The sequence below is a fragment of the Stylophora pistillata genome, chromosome 14 (genome assembly GCF_964205215.1).
Source record: "Stylophora pistillata chromosome 14, jaStyPist1.2, whole genome shotgun sequence".
NCBI lineage: Eukaryota > Metazoa > Cnidaria > Anthozoa > Scleractinia > Pocilloporidae > Stylophora > Stylophora pistillata.
In genome coordinates, this window is record NC_142532.1 from 938,855 (window position 1) to 961,514 (window position 22,660).

General features: G+C 38.1%; 1 protein-coding gene across 2 annotated transcripts in view; it reads left to right on the top strand.

Moving 5' to 3' along the window:
• LOC111338362 (nephrocystin-3) overlaps nt 1-21,197 on the top strand; it is a 29,899-nt gene extending 8,702 nt beyond the window's left edge. Inside the window, exons 5-34 of one of the 2 annotated variants that reach the window (XM_088744714.1) lie at nt 16-101; nt 605-694; nt 1,064-1,142; nt 1,287-1,361; nt 2,055-2,204; nt 2,765-2,868; nt 3,393-3,507; nt 4,525-4,668; nt 5,518-5,615; nt 6,465-6,567; nt 6,820-6,902; nt 7,270-7,324; nt 8,064-8,147; nt 8,767-8,928; nt 9,241-9,341; nt 9,825-9,947; nt 12,939-13,039; nt 13,132-13,211; nt 13,697-13,818; nt 14,794-14,872; nt 14,991-15,031; nt 15,137-15,200; nt 16,262-16,389; nt 16,919-17,038; nt 17,714-17,765; nt 17,891-17,959; nt 18,160-18,191; nt 18,417-18,510; nt 18,833-18,985; nt 19,220-21,197. In XM_088744714.1, the coding sequence (XP_088600840.1) occupies nt 16-101; nt 605-694; nt 1,064-1,142; nt 1,287-1,361; nt 2,055-2,204; nt 2,765-2,868; nt 3,393-3,507; nt 4,525-4,668; nt 5,518-5,615; nt 6,465-6,567; nt 6,820-6,902; nt 7,270-7,324; nt 8,064-8,147; nt 8,767-8,928; nt 9,241-9,341; nt 9,825-9,947; nt 12,939-13,039; nt 13,132-13,211; nt 13,697-13,818; nt 14,794-14,872; nt 14,991-15,031; nt 15,137-15,200; nt 16,262-16,389; nt 16,919-17,038; nt 17,714-17,765; nt 17,891-17,959; nt 18,160-18,191; nt 18,417-18,510; nt 18,833-18,985; nt 19,220-19,396 (2,964 nt within the window). In that variant the 3' untranslated portion in view covers nt 19,397-21,197. The remainder of the gene's footprint in view (nt 1-15; nt 102-604; nt 695-1,063; nt 1,143-1,286; nt 1,362-2,054; nt 2,205-2,764; nt 2,869-3,392; nt 3,508-4,524; nt 4,669-5,517; nt 5,616-6,464; nt 6,568-6,819; nt 6,903-7,269; nt 7,325-8,063; nt 8,148-8,766; nt 8,929-9,240; nt 9,342-9,824; nt 9,948-12,938; nt 13,040-13,131; nt 13,212-13,696; nt 13,819-14,793; nt 14,873-14,990; nt 15,032-15,136; nt 15,201-16,261; nt 16,390-16,918; nt 17,039-17,713; nt 17,766-17,890; nt 17,960-18,159; nt 18,192-18,416; nt 18,511-18,832; nt 18,986-19,219) is intronic. The other variant, XM_022944837.2, reaches the window with a different exon arrangement.
• The last annotated feature ends 1,463 nt before the right edge of the window (nt 21,198-22,660 follow it).

Genomic DNA, 22,660 nt, shown 5'->3' on the forward strand with positions numbered 1-22,660 from the left:
TGTTTTCTTTTTAAGGATGTGGTGACGATGGTCCAGATGAGAAGAAAGCAAATCAAGGAGAGTAAGGTGTTTGTTGCATTTTTGGGTGGAAAATCAAACAGGTTTGTCTAAGTTTCGTTTAAATGTTTTCCTTATTTGATACTCATGTTTCATTTCCTACACCTGAACCTTTAACTTTCAAATTGTTTCTCATCACTCATTTTTAACAACTTAGCCCTTCACACCCATATTCTCCATACCGTTCGCTATACATTTCGCATGGTGCTGACAAGGAGAATTCGTTTAACAATCAGGAGCTTCTTTCATTGGTGATCAATTCCTTTATTCTTGTTTCCTTTATGCTTGACACAGGAACGATAGTGTTAGGAGAATTTAGATGCAAGTCGCTCGTAAGGAGCAAAAGGATTAGACAAGGAAGAAATAGAAATTAGGCCAACCTACCTCTCTCATTTCAGGATTTTTTTTTATGTACTATATTCTATTTGTACTGTAAACTGTTAATATGTGTTCTGATGTCTAAGAAATAGCTTGTTCAATGGTCTACTCTCTCCTCTGGTTTTGAACCCAAACAGGAATTTAGTCCGTTTGCATTTTGTTTTCTCAGTTTTACTTATGAAGAGTTCCACGAAGCACACTTGAGTAACCCTGGAAAATGCCATGCCATCTTCTGTTTCAAGGACCCAGACTGGGATAAGTAAGTGAAAGATGTTTGACTTACAACTTTATTTGTCTTAGATATGTCAGGGACACAGCAGGAGAGGATCCAGAAGAAGGATGTGGATGTGGGGTGGGGGGGGGGGGGAAAGGGGGAAGGATCCCTGTGGATCTACATCTACTGTGGGTTTTTTCATGACTCATCTGATGACAAAATTCTCACAACAACAAGATGGCATGTGGGTCCTACTCAACTGGCTGATATTTCTGTGAAAATGCAAGTGAAGGTTGGGACAAGGGGGGGGGGGCAATCTTATCAAAAAAAATTCCTGGATGTACCCCTAGATTGGTGAGACATCTGAAGGTAATGAGTCATTAATAATTATTCTTCTGCATAAATTTTCTACAGTAATCCATCTCTGAAAGATGAAAGTATTTTTCTGGCAGAGCAGTTGAAGACAGAAATCAGGAAAACCGAGGACATGAAGGTACTGTAATTGGAATTATGGTAACTAGGGTGGGTTAATTTTCACCAAAATTTTTCAGTTATTTTTAAGCTGCCTTTATAATAAACAACTTTTTGGTAGATTACACCTGTATAGAAATATGATTTGTTATTTTTGTCATCATAGCTGTTTGACAACTATGAGACAGCAGAAAAAGGAGCAGAGCTTGTGTACAGAGAGCTTAAGAAACTCTTAGGCAAGGTAAGGTAATGACAGCTGTTAAAGACTTTAAACACTGAACAGATTAAGTCTTCCGTGGCTGTTTCAAAATGCTTTGTATGTTCTATTTCTAAAAGGAGTCAGTGTTGTAAGTAAACTTGTTTATTGTTGTGATGGGATTATGTTGCAGAAGGATTTTTGAAAAAAAAAATTTTGGCCATATGAAGGGGATTGTCATAGCAACTTGTTCCTCTGACATGTTCCTTAAAGTGTTTTAGTGTCAACTGGTCAGCTTGGTTTCAGAAACTATCCCTAAATCCAGAGGGCTTGGGTAGCTCTTTTGTTGTAGAGTGCAGGACTGCTTGTAGGTCAATGGTTCAAGCTCCAGCCCAGACCAATGCTCCGGGCTTTAAATTAACTGAGGAGAATGCGCTGCCTTTGTTTTGACACCTGCAAATGGTTGAACATTCTAATCCTCTGGGTTGAGGATGGTAAATCATACACCTGGTCCTGCATCTTCTTTGTATTTGTTAGCAGAGGATATTAGAGAACCCATGCATTTCTTGCAAAGCGTAGGAAATGTAGCTCCTGTTTTTGTGGTCTGGCCTTGTTATTGTTCGTACAGGTCCCCATTGAAATCAGCTTTAAAGCTGCACTAGGCCTGCCTGTCTAAATATTGCAAATAAATGACCAAATTGATTAAATCCTTGACTCAATATTTCCTCTTTTCTTCAGGAACTTGGCTTATTAGATGATCATTCATCACTTGTTGACACTCACTTTCTTGATGGTTCTTCTTGGGATATGGCTGAAGACTGGGAACAAGTTGAAACATTGAAAGCTGCTGCAGAATGCTCCTGTGAAATGGGACTAGGACTCAGTAAAGTAAGTTAAGGTTTGGTACAAGTATCAAGCTGCCATTGTGAAAAGCTTTGTAAGAGAACTCTCTCTGTCCCACCATTCAGTTACCTGTCACTACAATTAAATTGAACCCTTTGACCACCAAGAGTGTACAAGCTTCTTATTTCTCCTTACAATATCACGCCTGAATCACACATTAATGTCACGAGAATAAAGGAAATGATCACCAACTAAAAAAGCTGTTGATTGTTTAACAAATTCTCCTTGTCAGCACCTTAAGGAATGTTTAGAGAACAGTATGGAGAATATGCATAGTGAAGCTAAGATGTAAAGGGTCAGATGGTTTAGTAGCAATAGTGTCTATTCCTTTACTTGAAGTGACTGATATTTGAATTCTCCAAACAACAGCAATACTTAAATTAACACAAAGGTAACAAGAATACACAAACCCATCAGTTAAAATCCTTAATAAACTAGTCTACTAGGAACAAGGAGTAACAGTATTCCTTGATTAATTCCCCTTAATGCATAGTAATTACATTGGACATCTGTAATAATTTATGACATGTAATCTTTACTGTCAGTTCTACAGCGACCTCAATGAACATGTCTCCAGTGCAGGACTGAAAGCTCCAATGCTTGTTAAGGGTGATGCTGGTTTTGGAAAATCACTTCTCCTGGCAAAATGGTGGGTAGCCTTGAGTTACACTCAGCCAGCAATGTTTTTTTTACTCGAGGCCTTGGTATAAAGAGAAAGAAGCATGTTTGGGCTTAGTTGATAAATAAAAGAATGTGACTGAATTAAGTAATATTGTGGAATAGATAGGGTAAGAATTCAGTTAGAACCTCTTTTGCTCCGTTGTTTATTATAGGGTGTGGCCCCGGGTGTGGCATCATGCAGTGTTATATTTTATAAAATATGGACAACATGAAAAATATTTTATACATTTTGTTCAGCCTGACAACCTGAAAGGAAGCTAGTTGTATAATCATGTAAATTAAGGTACTTGTTAGTCCATATATTTTCTGTTTTTGAGAATGAAGTCATCCCTTCAATTTATCAAGGTTTAATCTTTTCACACATGTTCTCTTTTTCATTCAAGAGTTGGACCAGAGGGTCCTTTGATGTACTCTTTGTAATCATAATGATGTGAATGTGGTAGAAAGTGGGCTGACAATTTTTTAACATTTTCATCATTGTTGTTCATTCAGGATAGCTCTTCAACAAAGCAGCTTGTCTGGACGGCTGGTGTTGTATCATTTTGTTGGATCGTCATCATCATCCAGTGCTAATTCAATTCTGATGATACGCAGGTTTACTGTGCAGGTAAAGTGTGGTGAAGTGCTGGAGCACTTGTTGTTTCACCTAAAGCTTGCCAAAATACATTTTGTTTACTGTGTGTTACTTTGGTAGATTTTTGGATTGATGTAATTTAAGTAGTTTTTGCAAAGATTTTTTTTTGGCATCCAAAGGTTTTTGTTAAAAAATTTTAAGATTTGATTTTTTTGCAGAGGCATCACTATCACCATTGGCATTATTACTTCTCAAACCATTTCACTCCCAAGATCTCCTTGTTAATTCTCCTTACTGAATGCCAAACAATTCTTATGGTTTTAGTTCAGAGAATTTGGAGCTGGAACAACTAATAATCCCTTAACTGATATTTTTCTTTATTCTCATCAACTTTTCTGCTTGATATTGTATTGATATTGTAAGGAGAATTTCTCTTTTGGTCACTAATGGAAGTGAAAGGGTTAACCCTGTAACTCCTAGAAGTGATCAAAATGTAACTTCTCCCTTTAATATCCATACATGATCCAGCAAACAGGTTATGAGAATACTCAAAGTTATCAGGTAGAAGTTGTTCATCTTGATCGAACACCAAATTCTTAGAACTATTTTACAGGGAAATGTCTAGCAGCTAGAGGGGAGGATTAGCAATCAGATCTTGGAAGTTGAAGGGTTTTTGAACAGTGTCATGGTTGTTGCAAAGACAATCCTTCCATGAAAATTGCTATTTCAGGGCTCAACACTAGCTTTTCAACTTGCTAGCCAAGTGGCTAGTGACATCTAAGATGTTTTTAGATGTTACGACAATTTCAGTCTCTTTACTAGCCGAGCTGGCTAGTGGAAATTGAAAACCAATAGCCAAAACTGAATTTCTACTAGTCTGTGGCCAGTGGGCTACCGTTAGTGTTGAGCCCTGTATTTATTATTTTGAGTTAATTCAAAAGATACATTTTGGTACTTTTGTTACTTTGTAAAATTTAGGGAAACATCTCAAGATGAACTCTTCCAGATTTATAATAATATTATATTAGTTTTTGTTTTTTAATATCTTAGTTGATGAAGCAGTTGGCATCATCACGCACAGTGCCATGCGACCCAGTCCATTTGGAAGAAGAGTTTCCACGATGGCTGGAGAAAGCTGCCTCCAAAGTCCACGGAGGCATCACCATAGTGATTGATTCAGCTGATAAACTACAAGTATGAAAATATTTCTGTGTTAGCATTGCATGCCTTTCTTCAGTTGGTTGTTGGATAATAAAGTACTCTCTCAAGTGAGGCTTTGACACTTTAAACCCTAAGAGTGACCAGTGTATAATTTTATTTTTCCTCTCATGCAGTAATGCTGGTGAATGATTCATTACAGTCCTGATAATAAAGGAAATGATCACCAACCCAAGAAGTTTTAATTGTGAAATGAATTCTCCGTGTCAGTAACAAATTAAGTGTATAGAAAAGTGTATTAAGGAAAAGGATACTGATGTTAAAGCGTTTAGAGTTAAACTACAGTTTTTGGTGAAATAATGTTGCCCAGTGATATATTGATCAATGGCACCACTTAATTAAGTATGTAAAAACTTGCTACTGTCTTTGACCAAATACAGTCAGTTCAGGGCCTCACTTGAAACAGTGACATACAAGTTATCCAAACTTTCGTCAAGTATTTATATTGGCCCAAGGTCTTGACAGTACGGACCAAGCGCAGTGAGATCCATACAGAAAAGACCGAGGGCCGATATTCTTCCAGTATGGTCCCGAGCAAGCTTGGTTAATAAGAGATTTATTATACGACTGAAGTTCAAAGGGACACAAGTGCGGTATCATTCGGGACCATTCGGGACAGTGCCCGGTCCAATACTGAGAGAACGTTGACCTGCAATAGAGCATTTTTATTGGTTGATTTTAGTTATTGGCCCTCTGACTGCCCGAGTCGTGTAATAAATAATGATTTATTAAAGATTGAAAGGTCAGTGGCTTAAAGTGGTTTGTCATGTGCTTTAGTTATTTTGGGAATAATTTTAATATCACTGTTACTTTATGCCTCATCAGGGTGCACCAAATCACATGCAGTGGTTGTTAGATCCTTTGCCTGTTGGTGCAAGAGTTATTTTATCAGTGACAGAAAACACTTGCCCCATGGCCTGGAGGTAAGTCTGTTGTTCAAATCACAAGGAAAAAACCCTTCTACCCTTACACTCTCTAACACCAATTTCTCAGAGCTAAAAACTGAAAGCTCTATTCATGAGTTTTTCCATTCAGACCTCCTGGCTGATGCCTGCATGTTTCCAAGTACAATTGAAACTGTGTTAAGGCGCACTGTATTAAGCAGTCACTCTTTATTAAGGGGTCAGTTGCCAGTCCCAGATTTGTTTCTCTTAAATCACTGCAATTTTCACCTCCATTAAGCAATTGTGGTCACCTTTTACTAAGTCCCAATGGCCTGTTTGTATTGTCCTCCACCTGTACTGAAGGTGCACTTAAAACCAAACCACTCAAATAAGACTAAGAATAATCTCTTTTAAGAATTATTTTGATATTATAATGAAAATTAATTATAATATTAATATATAATATTATTACATGTCATTAATATTATTATTATAATATTATTAATACTATTATATATTATTAATTATAATATTAACTTATTTTGATAATTTTAACTTTATTTTAAAATGATTTCATCTCTTTTAAGAGATTAAAAGTAATCTCTTTTTACAAAAGTAATTTATAATCTATGTTTCTCTCCTAAAATCAAAGTAAGTAGTATTTTTGGGCAAGATTCACTACATTAAGTCGTCAATTATGGCATAAAGTGGCCTTGTTTGCTTTTTTTTAAAATAATACCTTAACCTATGGAACCTGTATTTCACGGCGAACCTGTATTGGGGGGTCATCCTACCATTCCCTGTGGGTGACTGTAAAATATGTGATAATTTTGACTGTAAAATATGTGATTATTTTGACTGTAAAATATGTGATTATTTTGACTGTAGGCCATGGTCATCGCTGGAACTTCAGCCCTTGGATTTCAAAGGCAGTGTTGAATTGTTAGCTTCTTCTTTAAACAAGCAAGCTGTTAATGTACCTCAAGAACAGGTAGGGAAATGAGTTACTACTGGTCAAAATGGCATCATTTTTTTCTCCACGTTTTACGGATTTTGTGTCAAGTTTCCACTAAAGTTTACCATGATTGCTACTTTGTTTCCATTGTCATTAACCTTTACTTTTAATTTTACATCATCGTCATTGTCATTATCACTATCAATTGTTTTAATTTTTAGTATCATTAATTATTATTGTTATTATCATTTTCATCTCTGTCATCATCATTATCATTGTTTTCAATAGGTCAGCAGAATGCTTCATAATTCCCCATCTGAGGACAAATTTAATCCAAGATTTCTAACTCTACTGGCTGCAGAGATGGCCCAGTAAGTAGCATTCACAATTGAGCAATTTCCTTCTTCAGTTGTCGCAATCCGTGTTGATTAATTCCTTAAAATAGTGTTTATTAAGAGTGGCTTTAACCGTTTTACTTCCAGAGGTGATAAACTTGTAACTTCTCCCTCTAATATTCGTACATTACTCAAACTTATTTGGTTGGGATTTTTGTTTTGATCTAACACCAAATTTTCTTAACTAATGCACAAGGAAATGCAAAGGAGCCAGAGAGGTTAATTTATTTGACAATCAGAACCTGGGAATTAAAGAGTTAAGAGTAATTCATGATTTGAAATTCACGGGTGAGAAGAGGGAGCGTGTGATTCACATTTTAAGTGTTATTGTTTTCTTTGGTAGATGTGAAGATACGAAAGTTTTGTTTGACCACTTTGCAGACTGTTTATCTCAAAAGGTTTGTATTTCAACCCAGTTATTAACATGTTCTTTTTACTCTTCTTGTTACGCAGCATTTTCTCATCCCTTAGTTTGGTTGACGTGATTAAGCAATGGCCGCAAAATGAAACTACTGTCACGCATGGGCAAACGTTTTCATCACACAAGTCGCGCATTATTTTCGTCCGTGCACGCATAAAAACCGTACATGTACGTCTGACTGCCCTGCGTCTTAGCATATGAAATCCGTCTGCGTAATCAACGTATAACTGCGCGGTATTGTAGTTAGCTGGCCTATTGGAAGGGTCTCCCACAAAGTTGGGTGTGCCAAATTAATTTTTACTTCCTTATAATAATAGGTTGAGAATTGGAGAGCTTTTAGTGTGATCGTAGAGTATTTAACCCTTTGAATCCTAAGATTGACTAGCATCTGATTTCTGTTGACAGTATTACCCCAGAATCAAACATTAAAGTCATAAGAATAATGAGAATTGATCAACATTTATCAGAAACTCTTAATTGATAAGCAAATTCTCCTTGTCGGTACTTTAGGAAATATATAGAGAACAGTATGGAGAATATTCATACTAATGTTAGGATATAAAGGTTTAAGGAACTGTGGCAGAGCTATAATTCTCTTGAGCCGGTAGGGGCTTAAAAATGGACGACGACTCTGCTTAGCCATACCTGTTCCGTTTTTTAGGTACCGTTAAGATAGTTAATGAACGTTACAGCTTTTTTCATATTCTCTTTTACAGAACACTGTTGACCTTTTATGTCACATTTTGAGCCGCATTAAGAAACAGTTCAGTCATATTTTGTTTGAATGGAAACTGAGAAGGGTGAGTGGATATTTAGGCGGAGGGGGGGAGGGAGGGGCGAATGCAAAAATAACTCAACGTGTTTCTTGACCCTTTGATTGACCAGCATTCAATTTCTCCTCTCAGTGTCACCCGTGAATCACACAATAAGGTCAGGAGAATAAAGGAAATGATCACCAAGCAAAGACGCTCTTGATTGTTAAACAAATTCTCCTTGTTAGCACCTCGGGAAATTTATAGAGAATAGTAGGAGTAAAACTGTAGAATACAGGGCCACTTATTTACATCTCACGGAATCAAAATACGTCCTTTTGTGTTCTGCGTCGTTCTTCAAATCGTGCCTATAAGGTGGACCCCAGTGCCCTGTAGTTACTCCCGGTATGAAGAATACGGATATTGATGTTAGCGTGTAAAGGGTTAAGAATTGTGTTTCTTTCTACTCCAACTGAGAAAAATGTCGAAGCAGCGTGTTCCTCAAGCACTTGTCAGTTAGTGTGTTATTGCCTTAAATTACTTTTGATTAACCCCTAATTATTTTTCCCATCCGTGTTTTCAACAAGGTTGTGGAACGGGTGAATACGGTTAATCTGAATGATATTCTTGACCGGGGGTTTTAAAGTATTCCTTATTTGCTCTCCAGGTATTTCTTCATATCTTGTTGGCTCGTAATGGGATCAGTGAGTGTGAGTTATTGAAGATTGTACCAATAAAATGGTCCGAGTGGTTACTACTGTCTCAAACCCTACATCTTAGCTGTATTGTCGTAACAAGAATGGGCCTTCTGACCTTTGCAAACAAACAGGCAAGTAATGGATTAAAAAAAAGGCTTTGATAGGCTTGCGACAAGTGTGGCAAATTCCGCGCATTTCGAGCCGACCAGCAATCTGACCGCGCAGGAGGTCTGGGAGGGTCATGGCGCGAAGAATTGTGCAGGATCCTTCGCAGACCTCTCGCATGCTCGCGGCTCAGACCACGTGATCATCGCCGCCGCTCTACTTAGAACCTTGTTACTGGATATCAACAAAAGAAATTAGTCGTTTCCTTTTGTTGAGGTACGCTCAGCATTAATGTCTTTACTTGTGGTAATGATAATCAATATCTGTATAATTTTCAGGTAATAAGAGCTGTCAATGAAACGTTCTTATTTGAAGAAAACTCGCAAGAGATCGAGGAAACGCAGGAATCTTTCATGAAATTATTCGAGGAAAAGCTAAGGTATGCTACTCAGTCATTCACGGTTTTCAGGGGAGAAATTTTCAAATGAATGTCGAAAATAAATCCGGAATTTCATTAGTTTTGCTTTTCTTCCCTCTTTAGTCAAAAATCGGACACTCGTGTCTGAAGTCGGACAAAGGCATCTAAAATGGACATTAGTGTCCAAAATCGGACACTGTCGTACAAAATCGGACACTGTCGAACAAAATCGGACACTATTGTCCAAAGTCGGACACTGTCCTACAAAATCGGTCACTATTGTCCAAAATCGTACACTCTCGGACAAAATCGGACACTATTGTCCAAAATCGGACACCGTCGTACCAAATCGGACACTATTGTACAAAATCGGACACCAGTGTCGAATTTCAGTTTCCAATTTTTAGTGTCCAGTTTCAGACACTTAATAAGAGTATATCTTAATAGATTCTCTAGAGAAATTTAGTGTTGACTGTTTATTTGGTAACATGTGTTCCTATTCAGTGTTAACCATATATGTTGGAGGTTGACTGACGAATTACTTTGGAGTTTGAAAAAATCTTGCAAGAAAGAAAAGCTGACAGAATGTCTTCTGAATCCAACTGTCTTCAAAGTGTTTTTTGAAAGGTATGTCTTTTGAGGTTTCATGTTGTTCTTGAGAGAATTATCATCTCTTCTGACTCCGAGACAGGTTTTCACCAGCCTGTTTTTTCACTGGTAGAATGTTAGTGGGTGAGGAAAAAAAAAGGTCTAAGCGAAGTCCTCTTGGAGAGGGGAGGGAGGGAATAAGTTGTTAGGACGTTGCCTGTTTTCTTAGAAGTAGAACAAAAAATGTGGATGGTAGGAGAGGAAAGGTGTACAAGGATACAGAGAATATGATTTTGTAGAATCCCCTGATGAGTGAGCAATTACGAAACAGGCTACTTTTAGGTATCGAGCACTGTTATTTGGAAAAATCGAAACGCAGACTTCATTTATATATATATATATATATATATATATATATAATTATAATATATATATATATATATATATATATATATATAATATAATTATATATATATATAATTATATTATAATATATATATATATATAATTATATTGTAAGTAGAAGCTTGTAAGGGGTCCCACAAACAATGCTGATCAGTCTCAAACGCGCTGCCTGGAGGATCACTGAAGCGATCGTGGGCTCTTGAAATAACGTAAATAAAAGCAGAAATGTAATGGTCAAAGAGGCCAACTCCAATGTAGCTTTGTTGGTTTATTAGCTCGACGTTTCGACCGTCTCGGTCTTCCTCAGGAGCATACTAATTACATGAGCAATATTCAAATTTAAAATTCGTGTCAACAGTAAACATGTCATGACGTAATAATATAAAAATAGAATAGATAACAGCGAAACGTGTTATGGTGACTAAAATAGATAAGTTAAAGTAGTTATAATTCATGTAGTAAGCTTATTGATAGTAGGATTGAGTCTTAAAATCCAATAATTTTCTCTTGCTTTTCTGATTTCTTGATTTTGACTTCTAACTTTTTCAATAACCGTAAGTTTAAGATGGTCGACTCCACAGTTCTTAAAATGTCTGACAGAGGGTATGTTTTTATGTCCACCCTTGATGTCGCTACGGTGTTGATTGCCACGGTGGTGAGTTGGGTGACCTGTCTCGCCTACGTACTGATCGTTACATTTGCTGCATTCTATCAGGTATATCACATTGCTAGTCTTGCATGACGTGTGTTGTCGCAGTGTTATCGTTTCTCCTGTAGTACTGCTTTTAACTGTCCCTGTAAATTGCCCGTATGTTTTGCAGCAGTTGCATCTTATGTCAGCCCTACAGGGTCAGAATCCGGGACGAGTGGATTGCAATGGTTTCTGCTTTTTATGTTTATGAGAGAAATGAATTTTGAGATTTTTGTTAGTTGTGAATGATCGACCACAGATTGTACAGGTAGTGTCAGATGGAACTTGAATGTGTGGATTGCTTATATCTTGTGGGGATTCATCAGTGGAGGAGGTTGTGTCAGCGGCTATCGGCCATCGCAGTCTTTTGTGGGTAAGCATCTGTGTTAAATTACGCCCTTTTCGATAGGCAACGAGAGGTGTTTCTTTGAATATGGCCTTTGTGTTGGACGATGTCAAGAGTATTTGATGGTGCTCCTTGAGGATTTTGTGGATGTTTGGCAGTGCTGGGTTGTAAGTTATTACAAGTGGTACACGGCCAGTGGAGGAAATAGGTTTGCTTGTGAGCGCTTCCTGCCTTGATGTTCTCCTTGCTTTCATGATACATTCCTTAATCAACTTATTCTTGTAACCTCGCTTAAGTAGTATGTTGTGTAGCAACTCAGAGTTGCAGTAAAAGTTCAAGTAGCCTAGATCTTGAAGTATAGTTATCCACAGCTCTAGCCCTGCTATCGAGGACTTTTTAGTAGATGATGATCTCATTCCGCTATTTTGGTTATATATATATATATATATATATATATATATATATATATATAATAAGTTAAAAGGCCTCGAGCCAACAGTGACGCCGCGCCAGAAGGATCCAAAAGGATTCACAGTCCAAACCTCGATAAATAATAGGAAAAATATTGTGGTACACGAGGACGGACAACTTCGAGCTAAGAAAGACATATACTCAAATAAAAAGTCTAAGAAAGTTTAATAAATATGTTAAAGTTTAATATATATGTAATTACATGAGTTCATAGACAGGTTGAAAGATGTGTTTCGATCTATTTAGGAAGAGTTTCCAAGAAAGTAGGCGACTTTCCTTTTAAAACTTGAAATATTGGTTATGTTCCGAATGTTTTCTGGGGGAAGATTGTATTCTTTTGCCCCGCGAAATGCGAAAGAGCGTTGACCAGTTGATAATCTGCATTTCGGTAGATTTACCTATGGCATATTTCTAGTGTTGCGTCCCGATGCACCAAATCTTTCATGAAATAAATCGCAAAGATAAGGTGGTACCTGCTTTGTTCTACACTTATAGACAATCTAGACGTTCTTAAATGGGTGATACTTTCCTTTATTATCCAACTGTGCTTCGCAGAGTACAAGTAACGCGCGAAACGAGTACAAATATGACGCGATATTTGTACTCCAGAAATATCCGCGAAATTCACCCCTACTGAAATAACAATTTGGCGTGTTGGATAATAAATCTCTTATTAGACGTTTTGTTGTGTAATATCGCTGAGTATTCTTACTCTTGTTTGTATTTTGACACGCCCGACAGGCTTCGTCAAAAGACGGCACAACTCGTAAAAATACTCGGCGATACTACACAACAAAACGCCTTAGAAGATATATTATTATACTCGTGACCATAGCATTTGATTCAAGAATAACACTGTAAGAAGAAACTAGATGCCAGTCACTCTTAGACGGTAAAGGTTTAATGCAGATAACTAACATCACAAGTACCGCCTAAATAGTTGTTTATTGAGTGGGAAGGGGAGGGGGGATTGTTTGCAACTTAACGCTCAAGGTGGGAGAGGGGCTGCTTCCTCGAGAGGTGATCATTAAACAGAGCAGGCCTCATAGAGCGTTCAAGGTATTCTGGGAATTTCCTGCAAATGTGTCATAATTTTTGTACTGTTTTTCATCTCCAGGGGCCGCATATCTGAGCTGATAAGTTATTGGGAATACTTGGGAGTAGATCAGACCTCGGTGGGGAAGAATTACGTTGATGTGATAAAACAGGTAGAAACTGGTGAGTAAAAGACATGTCGACTGTTGTTGAGAGAGAATTAGTTAAATTTTGTCCTTTATTTGACTTATTTTCACATTTGTTGGACTCCATAGAGAACGAAATGACGGAGGAAACTGCTGAGATATTTGAGGTTGTTGGTCTGTTTCTGAAATGTTTGGGGCTTCTCAGTCAGGTTGGTTTATGATTACGAGTGACATTTTTAAAATATAATAACGTGAGATATTAATATTAAAGCGATCTTAAATTGAGTGTCTGGAGTAATTCGGAAATGCATCAGTTTTGCTTCAAAACACTCTGTGACTGGCCCAAGGAATTCACGCCGCTCTTTTAACAAATCAGATATAAAACAAAAACCAATCGTCTCACGGTCACTCCCGTTTTCCCGCGCTTTTCTTTCCTGTTTTTACTTTGTTATATGATTGGTTCCTTAAGATTAAGGTGAAAGGGAGTGAGAATGGTAAAGTATAGAGTAGATAAACACCGATTCCAAATTATGAAATTGAAAAGTCAAAGCTGAATTTTTAAGATGTGCAAACTGTGACATAATCTCCTGCGCAGAGTGGTACTTGGTCATGGGATCGTGGCGCGACATCCGAGGGATTCGTGTTAAAGGGGGAAAATTCTATCTTTTTTAATGTGTAATTGAATTATTTCCAGGCTGCTCCACTGCTGCAACGAGCCTTGGAAATCCGAGAAACAGTGCTCGACCCAGACCACCCGCTTGTGGCGCAGTCTTTGCACCATCTGGCTGGTTTGAATGCCCAGTGGGGAAAGTTTAGGTAGCAAAAACTTGTTGACTTAATGATTGTGATTTTAGGCAAGATTCTTTAATTGCTTTATACCAGAAGTTCTGATCGTGTGGTCTGATCGTCAAGGGAAGACTATCTTTGAAAAGAACTGTTGTCGGTGGTAGCGACTGACGTTTCTACAACCTGAGCGGAAGTCATATCAGAGTCTCGTGATAACTTGTTTTCGGTCGTGTGTTAGAAGTCTGCTTCGTGAAACCTGATTGGTCAGTTTAGTTATGATGTTGTTGAATGTGAGACTCAGGAAGCATAAGTCTGCCGTGATTGGTCAGTTTTCATCCTTCGGTGAAATGAATTTGTTTCGTGCTGTTCGTTGGTTATATTTGTTTTGTGCTGTTCGTTGGTTATATTTGTTTTGTGCTGTTCGTTGGTTATATTTGTTTTGTGCTGTTCGTTGGTTATATTTGTTTTGTGCTGTTCGTTGGTTATATTTGTTTCGTGCTGTTCGTTGGTTATATTTGTTTCGTGCTGTTCGTTGGTTATATTTGTTTTGTGCTGTTCGTTGGTTATATTTGTTTTGTGCTGTTCGTTGGTTATATTTGTTTTGTGCTGTTCGTTGGTTATATTTGTTTTGTGCTGTTCGTTGGTTATATTTGTTTTGTGCTGTTCGTTGGTTATATTTGTTTCGTGCTGTTCGTTGGTTATATTTGTTTTGTGCTGTTCGTTGGTTATATTTGTTTCGTGCTGTTCGTTGGTTATATTTGTTTTGTGCTGTTCGTTGGTTATATTTGTTTTGTGCTGTTCGTTGGTTATATTTGTTTCGTGCTGTTCGTTGGTTATATTTGTTTTGTGCTGTTCGTTGGTTATATTTGTGTCGTGCTGTTCGTTGGTTATATTTATTTCGTGAATAAGTCGTATGGTTGATGCCGCTAGTTACTGACAATTGAGGAGATGAGACCACAAAATGAATTGCTGATATGTTTATATATTTCTTTGCTCCCTTTATAGCCCAGCTGAAGCATTCTTCAAACATGCGGTAGAAATAAAGGAAAATGCTCTTGGCAGAGATCACCCCTCTCTGATTAAGGTAATCAAAGTTGGGTTGAAGTCCGCTGACCTCTCATTCACTGGATCTATGGGTTTGTGATTTACAACACAGACAGACAGAAGGTTGAACTGCAATCTTTTTTTTTTTTCCTTTTCAGGATTTAGAGGGTTTGGCTATTTTGTACAAAAAACAGGAGAAGTGAGTGGTGTTTTGAATTTTTTCTCAATTCATTCTTGTTCATAAACTACATGATTTTGAATGGTGCTTTAGGTTTACGTTTCAACCCCTTTTTTTACCCTACAGGCATGCTATGGCAGAGTCTCTTCGTAAACAGGCAGAGGGTATCAAGCAGAAGGCAAACTCGTCAGTGAGTAACAAGAGATTATATCCATGCAAATAATGGCTTCGTGTGGGGAAGGGTGTAAGATTGGGAGGGGGGTGGTGTGCGGCATTGCAATACATATTTTTGCAGGTGTATCTTTGAAGCAGGGATACGTACCTGACATATGGGGTACTTGGCTTTTGTGCACCAGCATGAATTGCAGCCACACGTTCAACAAGGTCAACCTTGTCTTACTTGTAGTCTTCTCATATCTGCAAATTAAAACAAAATGTCAATCCTTTTCACTCCATGAATATTAACTTCTCTGCAATGTCTGCCATACATTTTTCATGATTCCAGTATGAGGAGTTGGTGTACTGGTATCGTAAGGTGAAGTTCTTTTTTATCACCCGTTGAGAGTTGAATGGGATCCAACCGTTTTTGCCCCTCCCCCCCCCCCTGAAAATAATGTTAGAAAAGAACATGAACCCTCTCGTTTGGTAGTTTGCGTCACAGTTTATCCTCTGGCCCCTAAGAGACTAACATCTAATTTCTCCTTACAATATCACACCTGAGTCAAGCATTAAGGTCAGGAGAATAAAGGAAATGATCACCAACTAAAGAAGCTCTGATTGATGAACAAATTCTCCTTGGCAGCACCTTGGGAAATGTATAGAGAACAGTATGGAGAATACGCATACTGTAACGTACGCACCGGTAGCATTACTCAATGGCTTTCCGAACCCTATACATTTATTTCTTGATTAGTGGTTTCTATAATAAAATTAAATTACATTGAATTTAATTACCGAAAATAAATGACATAAACGAAATAATAAACGTAATAAACGCGGCGAAATGAAAACGTAAAACACCTGACGGTTTGGATCTTGAAAGAACGCGAGACGCAGCTTAAAGACATACAACACCAAACTACGAAACGTAACGAAGCTTCACGCGCGAACACTACAATATAGATATTGACGCGAGGGGACTGAACCCCACCACGTGAACAGACCGCTGGCCCCAAAATCTGTTGTAACACATACTGATGTTAATGTGTTAAGAGTTTATTCATACTTTACACCATTTCTGTGTCTCTTCAGGTTGATTTGAGTGACTTGAAAAAGAAGACCCTGCAAGTGGAAAAACTCGCTCGTGGATCACCAAGCGCTGAACTGGCTCGATCGCTCAATGAACTTGGAGTTTTGTACTTCCTTCAGAATAATCATGAGTAAGTTTTATATGCTCTGACGAAGAGCTAACGCTCGACACGCCAGCCTCAGAATCTATGTGTGAGTGGCCAATCTGGAGTGATAAAACCAAATTACCTTGTGATACACCTCCCCCCATCTCCCTACCCCTCCCCCCTCCCACCGGTGCAGCACCACAGTTTCTAAAGAAACTTAGCCCCTTTACGTTTTATTTTATCTGTTTCTTGCTCTTAGGTTTTTTCTTTGGGTAAAATTTCCAAGTACAATGCAATGTGAAAGTGAAAGTCGACAACCATGCGGGAAAACAGTGCTTTTGGTTTAATCCACCTTGTGATAGGTCTGAATAGCGTCTCCCTCTTAACCAATCAGATGCAAAACAAAGACTTATAACCACTTAGTAATCACAATTTTTCTCGCGCTTGAGAAGTCCAGCCCACGTGATTTTAAATTTGAGTTCTCATTAGCTGGCTATGATTTTTTCTTTACTCTGAGTGACTTTTGTTATTACCTTGATTTTGCTGAGTGTGTATTGTTCTCTTTATCTGACAGAGCGGCCAGTTCATTCTTCCAGCGTTCTCTAGAGATGCGCGAGGCAGTTCTTAGTCCCGATCACCCGGATGTGGCCCAATCTCTGCATAACTTGGCAGCCTTGTACAATGACCAAAAGTTGTAAGTACTACTTGTGTATGCGTGATTTTTTACTCATGCGTGCGTGATTTTTTGTTTGTGCGCGCGTAATTTTATATTTTTGCGTGCGTGATCAAATATTTGTGCGTGCGTGAATTTATAATTGTGCAGAAATAATTTTTTATATTTGTGCGTGTGTGGTTTTATACTTGTGCGTGATTTTTTATTTGTGCGTGCGTGGTTTTGTATTTGTGCGTGCGTAATTTTTTATTTGTGCGTGCGCGGTTTTGTATTCGTGCGTGCGTGATCATACATTTGCGTGCGTGATTTTATTTTTGTGCGTGCGTGATCATATATTTGCTTGCGTGATTTCATAGAGGTTATGTGTGGAACAGCTTTTTTTAACACACTCTTTGTTCCTCTTCTTTCCTTCCTTTTATCCCTTCTTCCCTTTCTCTCAACATGCTGCTTCGTAGTTCAGTTAGTAGCAGCGCCCAACTAGTATCAGGGAAGTAGAGGGACGAATCCTGTCAATACCGAATTGTTTCAGACTGCCGTCTTGTAAGTTCTTAAAGGATCGTTTCTTTACTTTGATTCTCTTCCTAAACTGTTGACAGATACACCCCTACGTTCAGACATACTTCAAGGTGAAAGTATGTTTTCGAAATGATTACTTATCTTTGCAGGTGTAAATATTTTGTGATGAATGTCTTCTAGGTTTGAAAAGGCCGAGCCTCTCTATTCAAGAGCTTATCAAATAAGATTAAAGGTAGGACTTCATTCAAGTGGTGAAAGGATCGAGTCATTGTGTTTTTTCTTTAACAAGGCAATTTACCTTTGGCACTGTGAAGATTTGCAGAATTTCCCTTTCAAATGATATTTTTTCCTCTGCAGGCCTTTCCTCCACATCATGGAAGTGTAGCATCTACAATTAAACACTTAGCTGTTCTTTACCGAAAGCAGGTTTGAATATTTTTCTACGTATAGCCTGTAATGACCTGTAATGACTTAACAAGAAGTCACTTCAACTTGATGTCCTAAGTTGCACTTTTGCAGCTTAGTACACTAATATTCTCTCTAACGGTGTCATTGCTAATTCACAGACAGTTTCTTGAAACAAGAAACGCTTTCATTCTAAAGGAATCTCTTGTTTTTATTGTTAGGGTAAATATTCTTCAGCAGAGCCGTTATACAGGTGAGCTTAACAAGCATGTATGCTCTTGTACTTATGTCTTACAGTGTGAAAACGAGTGTATGTTAGCATTTCTCTTTAGTCGAAAACAATACTTAATTTCTCCATGGAGAGATCATTGTTATCACGTTTTTTTGTCCAACTTTTAAAATCACTCCCAAAGTTGTTTCCTTTTGGTGTTGTTAATGGTGTATGAAGCCCTTAACCATTTCCATGTTTACCCTGCAGACAAGACTTGGAAATTCGAGAGAAGACATTCGGTAAATCGCATCCAAGCGTTGCCACAGCTTTAAACAACCTTGCTGTTGTTTTATGTCTTCAGGTAAAGTGGCCACTGGAATAATAAAGCATCAATTAAGGCACTTTTCTTTCTGCGGATGATAAGAAGTCGTCCAATTATGCTAACATATACCACACAGTTCAATAGTACTTTTCGCGCCCACTGATTGGTTAGCTCTATTCACCTTAAAACACGCGATAAAAAAATCACGCGTCACGAGGTTAATTTCCGACATGAACTGCTTTGTGTGGTATTTACTAAAAAAAAAAATATTTTCTTCAGTGTGAGTTTAAGTAGAAGATATTTAGCAATATTGACCTCCACCTCGGTAATTATTGTGAATTGTACCTGATTTGATTGACAGGACCGACAGTCAGAGGCGTTACCACTGTATGAGCGAGCTTTACACATCTATGAAGACACACTGGGTGGATCACACCCACGAGTTGCCGAGACACTTGTCAACCTTGCCAAGTTATCTTACGACCTGGTAAATCAAAGGCTCTTTTCAATTTGGGTGAACTGTTTGACCTAAAAACATTCCCGCCCAGAATCTCACTGAAATGGTCATACACTTGGATTTCATACACGGACTAGCTGTAGCCCAATATCCTATTCAATTCCCATGCGATCCTTTTTTCTGCCTGACTTTTGTTTGCCTATAACTATAAGCAGCTATACATGATACTAGGTCTTCTTAAGTGCTGTAATTGCCTTGATGACGTTGTCAAATCCTACTGTTTTCCATCAGGGATATCCAGAGAAAGCTGCCCAGTTATATAAACGAGCAAACGACATAAGACAGAACGAACCACAACCTGGTCTCTCTCCTCGCTCTTCCTGCAGCCAGCTTAGCAACCACTACTTACGAAAACACTCCCAACGGCACGACAGTGTATCAAGAGTGATATCATTATCCAATGGTTGAAAGTTCACTGTTGGAGCGTTTCTCTTTGACTTTCTATAGTAGTGGTTTCTATTCCTTTATTAGAGGTGTTACGGGTTATTTTTTAGCTAATCATAGGGGAGATTCTAACGTGGGGTACCAATCAGATAAATATTTGTTGTAGTTGTGCGCAGTTTTCTCTGCTTAATTTAACGCAGTCTCCACTTTGTCAGGGCTGTGATTTCGCGCAGTTTCTCTACTTAACACAATTTTTTCTTCAATTCTCACTTAAGGCGTGGAAAATTCCATTTTATTTGTCTTTATCAGCTCGAGGTCACCAATTAAACCAAGGGTAATGGTTACAGTTGGTTTAATTTGGCAGTCACATGTGATAGTGTAGTGTTGTGATAAGCCAAGTACAAAAACTGAAAACTCCTCGTTAAGATCTTCGCGAGTTAATTTACTGCTGCGTCTTCTTTACTTGGCAGGAAAGTATCACTGACAGCACTTTTCAATTGAGTGTCGTAAAACTAAAACCGCGATGGAGGAGGAAAATACTTTTAAGAGCCAATAAAGTAAAAACGCCAAAGTAAAAACAACGAACTGCCAAAAGCGCGGGAAAATGTGGGTGACCAAGTCGTGATTGGTTTTAGTTTTGCATTTGATTGGTTGAGAGATTGGCACGAATTTTCTGGACGAATCGCTGTGAAGTAAATAAAAAGCAAAGCAATATATATCAAAATATTAAAGGGATCCTCCACTGTTTTCGAAAATATCGCTTAAAATGCTCTTTAAGTGTCCAAAAGTAGATTTTTCGGACAGAAAAATCTCCTCTCCCCTTAGATTTTTCGTTTTGGCCTCTCAAAAGAGGCTCTCGTGACCAGTTCGAACGTCCCGCGATCGCCATTTTGATGGGCGCGCACGGCCCTCTGGGGTGATGACGTAAAATGGTTGCTCGATTCCCTTGCCCTCGCTAAAATTGGTAGCAAAATGCCGCATTGCGTTGCTTTTTGGTGTGGTATTCAAGCTAAAAACAGGAAAAACGATCCCAAAATTCGTTTCCACAATTTTCTGAATGATGCAGCGATTCCACGAGTTTGGATTCATGCTGTTGGAAGGACATCCTTATCGAATCGCTGCGTCATCACCCCAGAGAGCCTTGCGCGCCGATCAAAATGGCGATCGTGGGACGTTCTAACTGGTCATGAAGGCCTCTTTTGAGAGGCCAAAACGAAAAATCTAAGGGGAGAGAAAATTTTTCTGTCCGAAAAATCTACTTTTGCACACTTAAAGAGCATTTTAAGCGATATTTTCGAAAACAGTGGAGGATCCCTTTAACAAATAAAAAATAAAAATAATGTCTTGATTTACTAGCATGGATTCTGCCAACTTAAATTAACAAACTCTTGCCTCAGTTAAAAAAAATCACTTTAGACTCAAAGCAATTCCAAGCATATACCACGTCGACAAACTTCACAAAAAGCTTTCTACTACTGCGGCTGACGAGCGCACTACCTTCGTAAACTATTGTATATGAATAATATATCCACCAAAGATTCAGGCAGAAGAAGGTTTCTGCTTGAGTTTCTTTTAAATCTCTTTACCAGAAGGTTCATTTATTACTCAATGTATTTGTAAGAGAGTTATTTAATATACAAGTGCAACGTGCTTCTTTCAGCTGGTCCATTTCATCTTAGAAGCATTCGGAAAAAACTATTTTGACATTTTTTAAAGAAGATATTATAGGGTTAAGAACAGATTAATGACTTCCTATCGAAGACATTTTATAGTATATATTAATAAAGTTCTATACATGGAAATAAAGCCAAAGTTGAGAAATCTTCGCATTTGTTTTGTGATCTTTTATGATTTCCTCCCACAATTTTACTTTTTTCCTACGAAATATGTTCTTCACAGTATGTTTCAATATTCATGTGTTTACATCTGAATATTTTTAGTTTTGGCGACTGGTTCTTCCAGACTAACGAAAAGCTCATTAACGAATTTCTATTGTTTTAATATTCAAAGAGGATTTTCTCGGCCCACAAAAGAGCTGTGGATTTGATACTTACACACAAAACACAGCTGATCGCGCTCTTTCCAACGAGCTATAAATTGTCCAGGAATTCCCCTTTTTCGTAAATATATAAGGCCATGAGCAGAGTTCTACCGTTTTAATATTCAAAGAAGAATTTCTCGGGCAACAAAAGAGCTGTAGCCTTGACACTTGCACACAACACACAGTTAATCGCGCTCTTTCCAACGAGCTATAAATTGTCCAGGAATTCCCCTTTTTCGTAAAGATATAAGGCCATGAACAGAATTCTACTGTTTTCATATTCAGAGAGGATTTTCTCGGCCCACAAAAGAGCTGTAGCTTTGACAATCTCACACAATACACAGCTACTCGCGCCTTTTTTGACGAGCTGTAAATTTTATTCCAGGTATTTCCCATTTTCGTAGAGTTATAAAGCCATGAAAAAAATTCTATCGTTTTAATATTAAGAGAGGAGTTTCTCGGCCCACAAAAGAGCTGTAGCCTTGACACTTGCACACAATACACAGCTAATCACGCTCTTTCCATCGAGCTATAAACTGTCCAGGAGTTCTCCTTTTTCGAGTTGAAAGTTCGATTTAGCTAGTGGTTTTCACAGACTAGCCAAAAGCTCATTGACGAATTTCCTGATTGTTTTAATATTCAGAGAGGATTTTCTCGGCACACAATAGAGCTGTAGCTTTTACACCTGCACACCATACAGAGCCGTAATCACGCTCTTTCCAACGAGCTATACATTGTCCAGGACTTCTTTTATATGAGTCTATACTTCTACGAATCCTCTCTGGATGGCAAAACAATAGCTTTTTTTGCTGCTGGTTCTATCAGATAAAGCAAAAGCTCATTAACGAATTTCTATTGTTTTAATATTCCGCGAGGAGTTTCTCGGCCCACAAAGAGCTATAGCTTTGACACTTGCACACAATATATAGCTCTCGCGGTCGTTTTAACGAGCTATTAATTTCATTCCAGGAATTCCCTATTTTCGTAGACATATAAAGACATGAGCAAACTTCTTCTGTTTTAATATTCAGAGAGGATTTTCTCGGCCCACAAAAGAGCTATAGCTTTGACACTTGCACACAAAACGCTGCTAATCACGCTCTTTTTAACGAACATAAATTGTCCAGGAGTTCTCCTTTCTCGAGTTGAAAGCTCGTTTTAGCTTATGGTTCTTCCAAACTAACCAAAAGCTCATTGACGAACTTCCATTGTTTTACTGATATTCAGAGAGGATTTTCTCGGCCTTC